General features: G+C 34.6%; 1 protein-coding gene across 1 annotated transcript in view; it reads right to left on the reverse strand.

Annotated features, from left to right (window-relative positions):
• MTUS2 (microtubule associated scaffold protein 2) overlaps positions 1-14,560 on the reverse strand; it is a 754,499-nt gene that overhangs the window by 618,203 nt on the left and 121,736 nt on the right. The window contains exon 5 of the mRNA XM_053705569.1: positions 7,052-7,255. Coding sequence (XP_053561544.1) covers positions 7,052-7,255 — 204 coding nt within the window. The remainder of the gene's footprint in view (positions 1-7,051; positions 7,256-14,560) is intronic.

Raw genomic sequence — 14,560 nt, forward strand, 5'->3', positions numbered from 1 at the left:
TTAAACTAGATCTTGACATCAAGTCCTTCAAACTATATAAATTAGACAAGCGCATACCCAGGGGTCTGCGTATCAGAAAGTTTCCCTCATTTATTGTAACTGATCCTGATTTCATAGAAAAATGGAATTCCATCTTGGATTCATGTTCTTTTGCCCTAATTGAGCTACTGGTGACATATAAAGAAAAACAAAGATCAGCTTTAATAACAGAGATTAAGGATACACAGATATTACTAAAGAAATATCAACATGACCCAGACTTTAAGAAGTATGACAAACAATTTGAACTAAAAATGAATACGTTTAAAAGAGAACTTTGGCAATTCAAATCTAGAAAGATGACACGTGACAAAAGGGACTATGACTCCAATCAAGTGTATAGATGGACACAAGAAGATACACTAAGAAAGGGATATAAAATAAATAATAAAAATAAGAACAAACAAATGAATGGTAAAGGAAATAAAAAGGGGAAAAGTGTCACATTCTCCGATACTGAATATGAATGTGACTCTTCTGACGGTGATGTCAATGAAGTAGAAGAAGCGGCAGCAGCAGTCTTCCAAGAAATTGATGTCCAATATTATAGTGAGAATTCTACTCAGTCAAAAAACGGACAGGAATTGGCCACACAGGAAGTAAGAAAAAAACAACACACAGAGGCTGTCGAGGTCGCGGCAAAAGAGCCAAGGGAAACACAGAAGAAGAAAAAAATGAGATCTGTATATACAACCAGGTCTCAGAAGGAGAGGAAGAAATATGCATAAATGACAAAAATGTTGTTAATTTATCCTCTGTAAATTTAACTACTGCACAAATAGATTTGTTGTCTAAAGGTCTCAACTTTGTGCCTTCCAATCACTTCAATGTTTTTGAAACCATCTTAGACGTTAACAGATTTGCCAGAAAAATCACATTACAAAAGCATTTTTACAGGAAGGATGGGAACGCAGAAAGTGAACCTGATTTAACTAAAGAATATGATGCAGCAATTTATAATGTAGGTTCTATATCTGATCTTAACTTTTCTGAAATTAACACCTTGAGAGATTTAGATCAACTCTTACAAGAAGGAGAGGACACTAAAGATGATAATTTACAAGAGAGGGACATATCTTTAAAACATATTAAAAACAAAAGCACATTCTATCCTTTTAAGACACGTTCAAAAGTGATTGATATTTTTCAAAAAACGGTAGAGATCAAATTACGTGATCTAGACAAACAAGTGACAGATAAAGGTAATAGAAAATGTAACAATCTAACATATAAAGAGAAATCAGCTCTCAGGGAGCTTACACAGAATGACAACATTGTAATTAGGCCATCTGACAAGGGCGGCAATGTAGTCGTCCTTAACAGAACTGACTACATTGCAGAGGCCAAGAGGCAGCTAAGCCAAAAAGATGTTTACCTAAAGTTGACACAAAATCCTACTAACAAGTTTCAGAGGGAAATTGGGAATATTATTAAATATGCCCGTAATAATAATATTATTACTCAATCTGTGGAAGAAAAATTGTTAATACCTAATCCAGTAACTCCCATTTTCCATCATTTCCCCAAATTACACAAAAATTCTTTTTCTCCTCCAGGTAGACCCATCATTGCTGGCATAGGGTCCCTGAACGAAGCACTCTCTGAACTCGTTGACACTTTCCTACAACCTCTAGTATGTCAACTTCCTAGTTATATACAAGACACCACTTCTTTTATTAAAAAAATTGCTAACATTCAATGGAAACCAAACTATAGGTTAATGGTTGTTGATGTGACATCTCTTTACACGTCTATTGAGCATTCAAAGGGCCTTATGGCCATCAATTTTTTTGTTAATTCATCATGTAACTTTGAAGAAGCAACTAAGGTTTTCTTGCTGAATGCAATTGAATACTTGCTTACCCACAACTTTTTCATGTTTCAAACTGATTATTATCTCCAGAGACGTGGGACTGCTATGGGGGCTAAATTTGCCCCCTCCTATGCCAACCTATTCATGGGTTGGTGGGAGCTGTCCCACGTCTTTGGAGATAGTAATCCATTCAAGGGAGCGATTATCCAGTATTGTCGTTACATAGACGATCTGTTTTTCATTTTAGAATGTGACACAACTGAGGCAGATAGCTTTTGCAATTACCTCAATTGCAATCAATTAGGTATAGAGTTCACAGGCACTCACAGCAATGAAAGTGTGAACTTCTTGGATCTCACTGTTCAAGGCGGTGAGACTGGATCTACTATCCAGACTAAAATGTACAGAAAGGAAACTGCAGGTAACACACTGTTAAAATTTGAATCATGTCATCCCCGGCATGTGTTAAGAGGCATACCCAAAGGGGAATATATTCGCATTAAAAGGAACTGCACCAGTGAAAAAGAATATAACAAGCAGGCCAGTGAAGCCACTCAAAGATTCAAACAGCGAGGTTATCATGAGGGCCTATTATTAAAAGCTAAAGCAAGTGTCGATCAAATTCCAAGAACTGAGTTGCTTCAATATAAACACAACAAGTTAAACACTAAAAAGAGTGAAAATAATAAGATTAAATTCATAACTACCTTTAGTGTAGAATATAACAAAATATGTACAATCATTAAAGATTCTCTTCCTATTCTCTATTCAGACCCTACCATCAGAGAGATTTTAAAATCTGGATGTGACTTCATTCCTAAAAGAGCCAAAACTCTATCTAATCATTTGTCCCCCTCTGATATCAAACCCAAGATAAACAGATGCTGGCTTAAACAAAGACAGGGATGCTTTAAGTGCAGACGACACATCTGTAAAACTTGTAACTTTATACATGAGGGCGATAAATTTTCTTCAAGCACAACTAACATAGAGTATGACATCAGATACTTCATTAATTGTGCAACTACACACGTAGTCTATCTTCTCACTTGTGATATTTGTAATATCCAATATACAGGAAAAACCAAGAGATCCCTCAAAGACAGATTCCTGCAACATCTTAGGTCAGTTGAGGATGAAGATAGTGACACCCCCATATCAAGACACTTTAAACTAATTCACAACTCAGATGTATCATCGTTAAGAATACAGGGTATTGACCATATTACCAAGTGGAGAAGAGGTGGAAATAGAGAGTCACTACTTAATAAAAAGGAAATTTATTGGATGTTTAAATTACAGACTAGTGAACCAGAAGAGTTAAACATTAGACGTGACCTAGATGTATTTATCTAATATATGTCTATCTAAAGTCTGATCAAATAACTTATTTGTCACAGTAATGGCATGACACTTATATTTTTCTTTGGCAGTGTGATTTTCCTTTTTGTTACATAACTAACACATATATTAAGTCTAGATCTACTTGAAAAATGTGTTTAAATACATACAAATGTAACAGTTGGTATCCTAACAGTTTATCAGTTTGGTAATTTCAGGAAATTTAGTTTTCATTATATTAGCAATTCTTTAAATTAATGGTCAGATTATTTCCTGTCATGTATTTCCAACATTATCCCTTTGTACTCTCTTCTTATGTCTATACATAGCTACCGGTATTATAATTAAAGTAGCCCGTCTTGTGGATATAGGTATACAATCAGGTTTTAAATATGTAAATTTCTGGTAATTAACTTAGCCATAAATAGGTGAGTGAGCTGATCCTCAGGTAAGCAGTGATCAAGTGCGCAAACGCACGAAACATGTCTGCGTGAGGATCAGCTCATCAACCTGATTGTTGGAGTCACTGCTGGCTCTCTGCTGGACTACACTACTTTGTCCTTCTTTTATCATTTTGGAATAAAAGTTGTTTTTACTTTTTCTACGTGCCTGGAGTGCTTTTCTTTCTTCAAGAAGATTTCAAGATTTCAAGCTTGAGCGCAACTTCTCTTCTTGGATTAGTGTACTCGGCTTTGCCTGTGGCGTGTGTGGCAGACACGCCTGAAGTTTGCAGCCAAGCGCTTGGATTCGCTAAGGGGGTGTGTCCCCCGCCCACTCTCCTGTGTGCCGGGTTATCCTTTTTCATCGAACGCTCAGGAGGAGCGCACCTAACAGTGATTATCCTGGAACTATGATTAAATATATATTAAAAAAAGAGAGAACATAATGTTTTAAATAATTCTAATGAATATGGGCTATCTCAGTTCTTTGAAACACATTCCTAAATTCAAATGAAAGGCATTCCTAAAAAGCTTTTCTCTCATTTTCATTTTCTATGGAATATCTTTAGTGCAGTAACACAAATTATTAATCCGTTCGCTGATGAAGGGATTTGAATTGGCTATGAAAGGTTACATTATAGAATCTGATTGGGAGGCAGTGAATCATTTTCTATTACAAAATGAATTCTCGGCTGAGATTTTGCATGCATTACAGGAACTATCAACATTGCAAAAGCATGTCCGGAGGAGACAAGGATAAGTAATCAGAAGCAGTACAGGCAGGGCAGTTAGAGCTTTACATTCAATTTTCCAAATGTGATCTACTTTCTCTGATCTTTTAGACCTTCAGGCAATTAAATACATTTTAAGTTTAGATATGGAAGACATAGGCCAAACCTTTGCACACAATACTGACAATGTATTTAGTAAAGTTGGCAATTTTATTATTATCAAAAGAAATATGGAATATGAAAATGCAAACACTGTATTTTTTTTCTATACATATTTTGTTATTTATGGACAACCAGTTTACCTCAGAACTAAGAAAAGTGGTTCCTTTTAATCCAAGAAAATACTATCTTTTACGGAACTTTGAATTTATAGAAGTGGAATAACCATACTATAGTAGCCTAATAGTTTTTTTAAAGGAATAGTCTAGTCAAAATTAAACTTTCATGATTCAGATAGAGCATGCAATTTTAAGCAACTTTCTAATTTACTCATGTTATCAATTTTTCTTCGTTCTCTTGGTATCTTTATTTGGATGTAAGCTTAGGAGCCGACCCATTTTTAGTTCAGCACCTGGGTAGCACATGCTGATTGGTGCCTACATTTAGCATTTGGGCCGGCTCTTATGCTTACATTTTTGCTTTTTCAAATAAAGATACAGAGAGAATGAAGAAAAATTGATAATAGGAGTAAATTAGAAAGTTGCTTAAAATTGCATGATCTATCTGAACCATGAAAGTTTAATTTTGACTAGACTATTCCTTTAAAATACTTTTAGGCTACTATAGTATGGTTATTCCACTTCTATAAATTCAAAGTTCCATAAAAGATAGTATTTTAATGCTCTATCTGAATCATGAAAGTTTATTTTGACTATACTATGCCTTTAATGACTAGCCATCTTTTTCTAGCTCACAAGTAAAACAGAGATATAGCAAAGAAAAGCACCATATCTATCAGAATAAACTCTCAAATTTAGAACACAATTTATAACTGAAAATACTATTCATAACGGCTGTTATCTATAAGTAAAACAACAGTGATGTCAGTGCCCCACCCTAAAAAAAAAAATTGTATTTTATTTTAAAATGTTTATACCAACTATCTTATAAAGACATTGTTTCACCAGTAAAATTCAAATTTAAAAATAATATGCTGCATGGGAGACGTGAATTAAACAGGAAACAGGAATTTATACTAAAATGGCTTAATTTGTATCCTTCCTTTTCTGTTTCTGGATTTGTATCCACAAACCCAATCCAGACATTTTGCACACATGTCCTGACTACTCTTATTTTTCAAAACGTTTGCATTATTTATTTCCACAAAGTAAGATGTTCTATGCTTTAGACTGATGCACCATCATTATTAGTCATTAAAGAGAATGTATAATTTATTTACTATAATAATGTTTTGTTGCACTTGAAGATTTGTTCATGATAAATGATGTAGCAAGTAAACCCCTAAATATTCAATTTATATGCTTGGGCATTGTGACAGAATATTAATATATTTTCTCTCTCCCCTTCACTTGTTTTCTCTTTGTCATATATATAATCTATTTTTACAGCCTTGTTCTTGTGTTTGTTGTTCTGACAATGCATCGTCCTTGCCTGAGTAGCCTCAGTCTGAGTTATTTTCTGTGTAAGTAGGAGACCCAAATTCTAATCAAGTAGAAGTATTATTACCTCAATAAAAATGTTTTGGTACAATTAACATGGACATTCACACTATAACCAGGTTTTCTAATGGATTGGAATGACCTTCATTTTGAAAAGTCAAGAAAAAGCCAGATATACCATATATAGTTCTTCTAGTGAACTGGCCCCCGACTGGTGGAAAACATAGAAATCTGCATTTTAAAATATACACAGGCAGCTATCGATCACTAGCATAACCCCCCCCCCAAAAAAAAGTATAAGAATGGCAGCCCCCAAAAGTTCACATTGGCAAATAATGTATATCTTAATTCAAAAAGTTTAAACCATCTATGGAATAATTAAAGGGACAGTCTACACCAGAATTTTTATTGTTTAAAAAGATAATCTCTTTATTACCCATTCCCTAGTTTTGCACAACCAACACAGTTATGTAGATACACTTTTTACCTCTGTGATTACCTTGTATCTAAGCCTCTGCAAACTGCCCCCTTATTTCAGTTCTTTTGACAGACTCCACGTGCATGATCACAGTATTATCTATATGACACACATGAACTAACACCATCTAGTGGTGAAAAACTGTCAAAATGCCCTGAGAGAAGAGGCGGCCTTCAAGGGCTTAGAAATTAGCATATGAACCTCCTAGGTTTAGCTTTCAACTAAGAATACCAAGAGAACAAAGCAAAATTGGTGATAAAAGTAAATTGGAAAATTGTTTAAAATTACACCCTCTATCTGAATCATTAAAGTTTATTTTGGACTAGACTGTCCCTTAAAAAAAGTACACAAAAAAATCTAATACTTTTATTCAGTTTTTTTTTGTTTTTGTTTTTTAGTTTTTTTTTTAATTACCAGAATAGGTTTCTTTCTATTCAGTCTCTATTGCGATTTGGCAGGGAGCATATAGTGATGAAAACATTGAAATTTACATTTTCAAGCATAACATTTTGCAATAATCATTGTTTATTTAATTTTTATTTATATAAAATGGTAAAATTAGATAATTTTGTGTCATCCTGTGGACCTACCATTGGGTGCCCTGCTCTGGTCAGCTGGGATGCTTTCATTGGATTGGTTGCTTGACAGTGATGATACACTTGAGCTTCTGACAAATCCAAAGGTAGATAGCTTTGCTGCAGGTAACCGTGAATAACCAGGAGGCCGAAGACCAGACTGGCAAGGTTTAGGTAGATTTAATTTCCCCCCGTTTGTAAAACAGCTTTTTTTTAGATCTGAAAGAGGAAATACAGGTTATAAGAGAAATCATCCTACTAATAAATATTACTTTGTGTCACGTCAAAATGCTTCCTACGTTTTATCAAATAATGTACTCCACAAGACTCTCCCCTAGTTTTCAAAGTTTCAAGCACTCCTTAACCTCTTAAGGACATATCCGTCATAAAACAATTGAGCAAACTGAAAGCTGTGTCCTTAAAGTGTTAAAGGCTCTACTGATGAATGATCAGTGTATGCTAACCTTTTCTTATCTCAGTTCCTTTCCTTCTTTTGTCATTCTTTTGAACCTCGTTAGCATGTGAGCCTATGAGCCCAGCTGTTTTAAATATCACCTTCATGAGAGCTGATTTACAACAGTGCGCATTAAATACAGTAGAACTGCATTATCAACAAATGCATCATGTGACAGCTATCAGCCAATCACAAAACACATATACGTATATACTGTGAAATCATGCACATGCTCAGTAGGAGCCGATACCACAGAAACTATGAGTATAAAATTATTATGCACTACCTGAATAAAGAAAGTTTAGTCTTATTTTAGTGTCCATTTTAATTAATTTATCCGTATATACTACTGACATTTACTAAATTTAGTACAAATGCTTATGCTTGATTACAAAGGGCCCAAGTCTTTAAAGCTCTAAGCTCAGGTGAAATTATCTAAAAAGATCTTTACAGAGTTTAAGAACAGCAATTTTTATTTGATATCTGTGTAAATTAATAAGGGAAGTTCCCTAAATTTCTGTAGGTGAAGGCAAGACATATATTACAATACAGTGTCCTAAAATGAACAGTTAAAAAATTGCATTCAAATCATGTATTAACAATTGTAAATAAAATATGCATTAAAACTCTTATTAGTAAAATTCATGTTCTAAAAAGTACAAAGCAAAATTCTGATTTAAATTGTGTGTAAAGTATGCAGAAAAACAAAATGGATTAAATGTTGTCAGGGTATCTGTGAGTAACCATAAATAAACTACAGATGTATCATAGAATCTAATATTTAATTTTTAGCTAAAATCTAATTTGATTTAAATTGGCCTCAGTATCGCCCCAAGCCCCCTTTTCCCTGATTACAATTCTTCAGCTAGGAACAAAGGGAAAACATTTGGTTCAGTTAGTAAAGGCAATTTATTTCAAAGAGTTGTTCACTATATGGCTCTGTTTAAAGTTTGATTTCCTGGCCTTCCCTCTATGTAATAAAAGGTTATCAGGTAATGGCCCCTGTAAATAAACAAACATGGCTTGTCTGTTAAAAAAAAAAAAATCCCTTTGAGGCTTAAGTATATGCAAAAGTTGATAACCCCTGCAGTGAGAAAGTCGGTCTACAATATTCAACCTCTTTAACATCACTAAAGCCAGAAATATAGTAATTAGCACAGACCATTTAATTGCCCCTGAACCAACTAAATACACATAAGGCATCTAAACTCAAGTTACCTACAGACATGGGAAACTAGATCTCAGATAAAGGAATTATGCCTAATTTGCATGTAGTTTAAGATGCTTAAATGAATATATATAGTCAGGCAACATATTAAATGTGAACACATGAATCTGGGAGATTGTCTGTGTCTAAGAAGGGTAATATGGGAAGCTGAAAACCTAAGAATCAAGATTTCAACAGGTCTCAACCTATGTATTTTTGAAAATATAGAAGTCTTAAGGATTCGAAGTTTGGACAAATCATATATATATATAATTTTCAAACATTAACTATGTGCCTCAGACTATTAAAAAATAGGTACGAATAAATGGATATGAAATTGTCTGTTTGTATAATATTAAATGTGAATGTCTGTTAAATTAAAAATATAAATAACATCATATGTTTGTATACACTCAGCAAGAGATATACAGATATGCAATATTTATATTGATATGGGAAAGTAGTCCATATCTGATTGCTAATCTCAAGGTATGTATGTGATATTAAGATGATAACTGAGATATTAATTAGATCCTTGCTATGTATAAAAATTACTTTGTATCGTCGGAAGTGTATCATATTTAATATTAATGAAATGCCCAGATTAAATAATATTAAGTGATCCTATACAAATTGGACAAAATTGTTTGCTGAGGCAAGAAATAGTGAATACACTAAATATATATTATAAAAATATATATGAATCTATAGTTTACTGTTAGCAGTATTAAAAATTAAACTGCATTTCTGGTTGTCTGTTGCTATTTAGTGGTTTATGCAGGAATTGCAGCCAAGGGAAATTGTAGTATTGAATAGCCATATGTTCCCAGCAAGCCAATCAGGTGTTTCAGCTCCGAGGGCCAATGGAAAGACAAGTTTCAGTAAGAGCGCATCCCAATTTCACCAATGATTAGAATAAAAAGGTAAGGGGTATATCACTTGATATAGCATCATGCAAGAGAAAAGAAAGAGATGCTTGGCTGCTGAGTTTTTCGACTGACAAACTGTTGTTTTGGAATCCAGTCTCTATAAAGCAAATCTGGGCCTAATTTTAATCCATCCATGCAAAAATACCTCTTTTAATTTATGAGGTGAAATTGGACTTATCGGAGAAAGCTGAGACACCCAATTGGTAAAGGATAAGAAACTGTTAAATATATATAATATTTAAATCAAAGGCATACTAAGGCTATAGTTAGATTACAGCTGGTATAAATTAAAGAGCATACTAACGGCTAGATTACAAGTTTTGCGTTATGAGTGAAAAAGTCTCATAATGCTACTTTTTCACTACCATAACGCTGGTATTATGAGTCTTGCAGGTATATCTGTCCCACACATTTTTTTGGCCGTAACACAACGTAACTACCGCAGCTTTCAAAAAGTCCTTTTTCAATTGGACTTCCATAGCGCCAGTATTACGAGTTTGCCTGTCCAGCCAAACAGTGAGCGGTACAGTCTATACCGTCAAGATCCATACCGTAAACTGAAAGTCAGTAGTTCTGGGTTTTATGTTACAAAGCCGTAACATAAAACTCATAACTAAAGTGCTAAAAAGTACACTAACATCCATAAACTACCTATTAACCCCTAAACCGAGGCCCTCCCACATCGCAAACACTAAAATAAAATTATTAACCCCTAATCTGCTACTTCTGACATCGCCGCTACTATAATAAACATATTAACCCCTTAACCGCCGTACTCCCACATCGCAAACACTAGTTAAATATTATTAACCCCTAATCTGCTGTCCCTAACATCACCGCAACCTACATTACTGTTATTAACCCCTAATCTACTGCCCCCAAAATTGCCACCACTACACTAAAGTTATTAACCCCTAAACCTAACCCTAAATCTAAGCCTAACCCTAACACCACTAACTTTAACATAATTAAAATAAATCTAAAAAAAATTACAATTAATACCTAAATAATTCCTATTTAAAACTAAATACTTACCTGTAAAATAAACCCTAAGCTAGCTACAATATAACTAATAGTTACATTGTAGCTATCTTAGGTATTATTTTTATTTCACAGATAAGTTTATATTTATTAGGTAGACTAGTTAGTAAATAGTTATTAACTATTTACTATCTACCAAGTTAAAATAAATACAAATTTACCTGTAAAATAAAAGTTACACTAACACCTAACATTACACTACAATTAAATCAATTACATTAATTAAATACAATTAACTAAAAAAAAACAAAAAAAACACTAAATTACACAAAATAAAAAAGAAATGATCAAATATTTAAACTAATTACACCTAATCTAATAGCCCTATCAAAATAAAAAAGCCCCCCCCCAAAAAAAAAACCCTACCCTAAACTAAACTGCCAATAGCCCTTAAAAGGGCCTTTTGTGGGGCATTGCCCCAAAGAAATCAGCTCTTTTACCTGTAAAAAAAACCAACCCCCCCCAACAGTAAAACGCACCACCCACTCAACCAAACCCCCAAATAAAATCCTATCTAAAAAAAACTAAGCTCCCCATTGCCCTGAAAAGGGCATTTGGATGGGCATTGCCCTTGAAAGGGCTTTTAGCTCTTTTTCAGCCCAAACCCTAAGCTAAAAATAAAACCCACCCAATAAACCCTTAAAAAAACCTAACACTAACCCCCGAAGATCCACTTACAGTTTTTGAAGACCGGACATCCATCCTCAATGAAGCCGGGATATGTCTTCATCCAAGCGATAAGAAGTCTTCAACGAAGCCGGGAAAAGTCTTCATCCAAGCGGAAAGAAGTGGTCCTCCAGACGGTCAGAAGTCTTCATCCAGACGGCATCTTCTATCTTCATCCTTCCGACGCGGAGCGGCTCCATCTTCAAGACATCCGGCATAGAGCATCCTCTTCATACGGTCCCAGCCATACACTGAAGGTTCTTTTAAATGACGTCATCCAAGATGGCGTCCCTTGAATTCTGATTGGCTGATAGAATATATATAGATATATACACACACACATATGTACAGTATTTCACAAAAGTGAGTACATCCATCACATTTTTGTAAATATTTTATATTATCTTTTCATGTGACAACACTGAAGAAATGACACTTTGCTACAATGTAAAGTAGTGAGTGCACAGCCTGTATAAAAGTGTAAATTTGCTGTCCCCTAAAAATAACTCAACACACAGCCATTAATGTCTAAATAATTGGCAACAAAAGTTCTTAAACAGCTGCTGAAAGATGGTTGTAATTTTGTATAAAAAAAAGCAAAAACTATTGGAAATGTTTTAGCACCATCTATGATACAGAAACTTGAGGTCAGTCATACTTGGCTGACTAAACAGAAAGGCTGCTATAAATGTAGGGCTAGGAGATGTAAGACGTCATTATGTTAAAAAAGGAAAAACATTTGTTTCCACTGCCACAGGGAAAGTTTATAAAATTAAAAATTGTATAAATTGTAATACTACTCATGTTATGTACCTTCTTACATGTAAAGCCTTTGGTAAACAATATACAGGGCACACTAGGAGATCTATAAAGGATAGATTATTACAACATTTGAGATCTATAGAGGATCTTGACACTAAGACACCTGTGGGTAGACACCTTAGGGACCATCATGGTTCTGACACTGGCTTAATTCAAATCCAAGGCATAGATTTTATACCTAAGACTACTAGAGGGGAAGACAAAGAAAGATTACTTGATCAAAGTGAGGTCAATTGGATATTTCATTTAAAAACCAGAATTCCATTAGGCCTTAACTCCCATATGGATACTAATCTTTTCTATTAGTTTTGTATTTGGTTGCTCATTAAATCCAATTCCAAGTACTACATTTTGTGCATATTAAAATTTAGATTTATAGATAAATTGTTTGATACTGTTAGACATATGTGAAATTATTGCAATTGTTTAGCCAAGCATAGCTCTCTATTGATTTGTATCATTATCATAATTAATTTTCGGTCACACACACATATATATATATATATATATATATGCTTTTATTATATTCATAGATTTGAGAATATATGGTTAAGAAGTATTTCATGTCATGTAATTCAGAGTGGTTATAAATAAATGTATTAATGTTGTTTCAATATAATTACATAATCATGAAAGTATATGACCGCATATAAAAAAAAAAATTCCGCATGTATCTTTAAGGAAAAGCAAGGGGTTAACGGAATAGGTATACCTGTATAAAGGTGCTCACTTGGGACATTAGCATACAGCTGGTGAGCAAGGGCTGGGAGAAGCCCGAAGCGCGTACAGCTTGCTACAAGTGGTTGCTTTACCTGTTTTGCACATTTTTGTGGATCCTGTGTTTTTTAAATGCCTGAATATTTTATCTTAATTAGGCATTGACCTACTTGATTTCTGAGTGCAGAGTATCTCTTTTTCTTGTTTGAATTTACAGCCGTGACGGAGGCGGTCTCCTTGCACCGATCACATGAATATCCCCTCTGTGTGTGTTGACGCTGAAGAAATGCCATAGACAGGAGCCGGAGTCCAAGCGCTGAGGGTTTGAACCTTCTCTCTCTCTCTCTCGCTCTCTCTTTATATATATATATATATATATATATATATATATATATATAGAATAGCAGGAATGTGCACTCTCACTTTCGTAACATCTGCCAGGGTGCTAGTAAATATTGATAGTAGCAATGAAGAAAACTTGCACTCACTGGTACATTTCAACACAATTTTACTGTGACCGTGTAACGTTTCGGGGATAATATATCCCCTTCCTCAGACACAAGTGATACAAAGTGCAATACATTTATAAGCAAACAATAATAAATCCCACCCCCTAATCAGAACCAAAAAAACGCCAAAAAACGGTTGTCAAGGTGACCACTAAGTCACAATATCAATAAATAGTGATATAGTAAATAAACTGTCTGAGTATACAATTCTCATAAGTGATAGTGACTCATATCTATATATAGGGAAATTGAGAAAGCATGGTATATCCAAACAGAGATTGCAATACATGACCTCACAAGACACCAGGCTAATATTTTGTACATCATTGAGTAAATGCATAAGGAACAAAGGCCACAAATCCTCTACTCAAATTAACCCATTAGCGGTAATAGTATGTTCCAGCTTATACACAAACATAGAGCGCCAAAGAGCTAGAAAAACTCAGACCTGTCTTACACAGAAATCTCCCACTGACAACCTGACAGCCTCTGGAGCTGCACGGCTCCGTCCGTGAACCAGGAAGTAACACAGACCATCACAAAGGAGGCAACAGCCAATCACCACCAAGCGTCCAGGTTGCCATAGGGATGATAGTGTTAGATCACAGCACGCTAATAAACGAACCAGAGAAGCCTCCGTAGTAAAAACATCATAAATCCTAAGCAGTGCTATACACAAATCTAACAATATTTGACAAATGCATACAATTGATAGAAACAGTGATATCGTGTAAGAGAACAGCAAGAAAGTACATTGGGTTACGCTATTAAATAGACATATTGTGGGTACTATTATGGGACTATTAACTAATGTATAAAGCAGACCAGAAGTCAAGCTGGGAGTCCAATAAATGATAATGTGAGGGCTATATGTATGTCTAGGCACCACCTACAGATTATTAAAGTGAATGTAAATTTTGATGCTAAAGTGCCCGGTTTTTAAAACTTTGATTAAAAACAGGGGCACTTTAATTTATAAAAATTTCATTTCACTCCTGTTGTGAAAAAAAACTTACCTTTTAATCTTCACAGCAGCTCCAGCTTCCTCCACCTGTTTCAAAGCCTCTTCCTGGGTCTAAAATGAGGCATCCGGCTTCCTCCAATCACAGCAGTGAATCAGACACTGAATCCCCCAGGGGGGAAGCTGTGATTGGAGGATGACCTATCAATCATTTCTGA

This window comes from Bombina bombina, chromosome 3 (assembly GCF_027579735.1).
Source record: "Bombina bombina isolate aBomBom1 chromosome 3, aBomBom1.pri, whole genome shotgun sequence".
NCBI classification, from domain to species: Eukaryota; Metazoa; Chordata; class Amphibia; order Anura; family Bombinatoridae; genus Bombina; species Bombina bombina.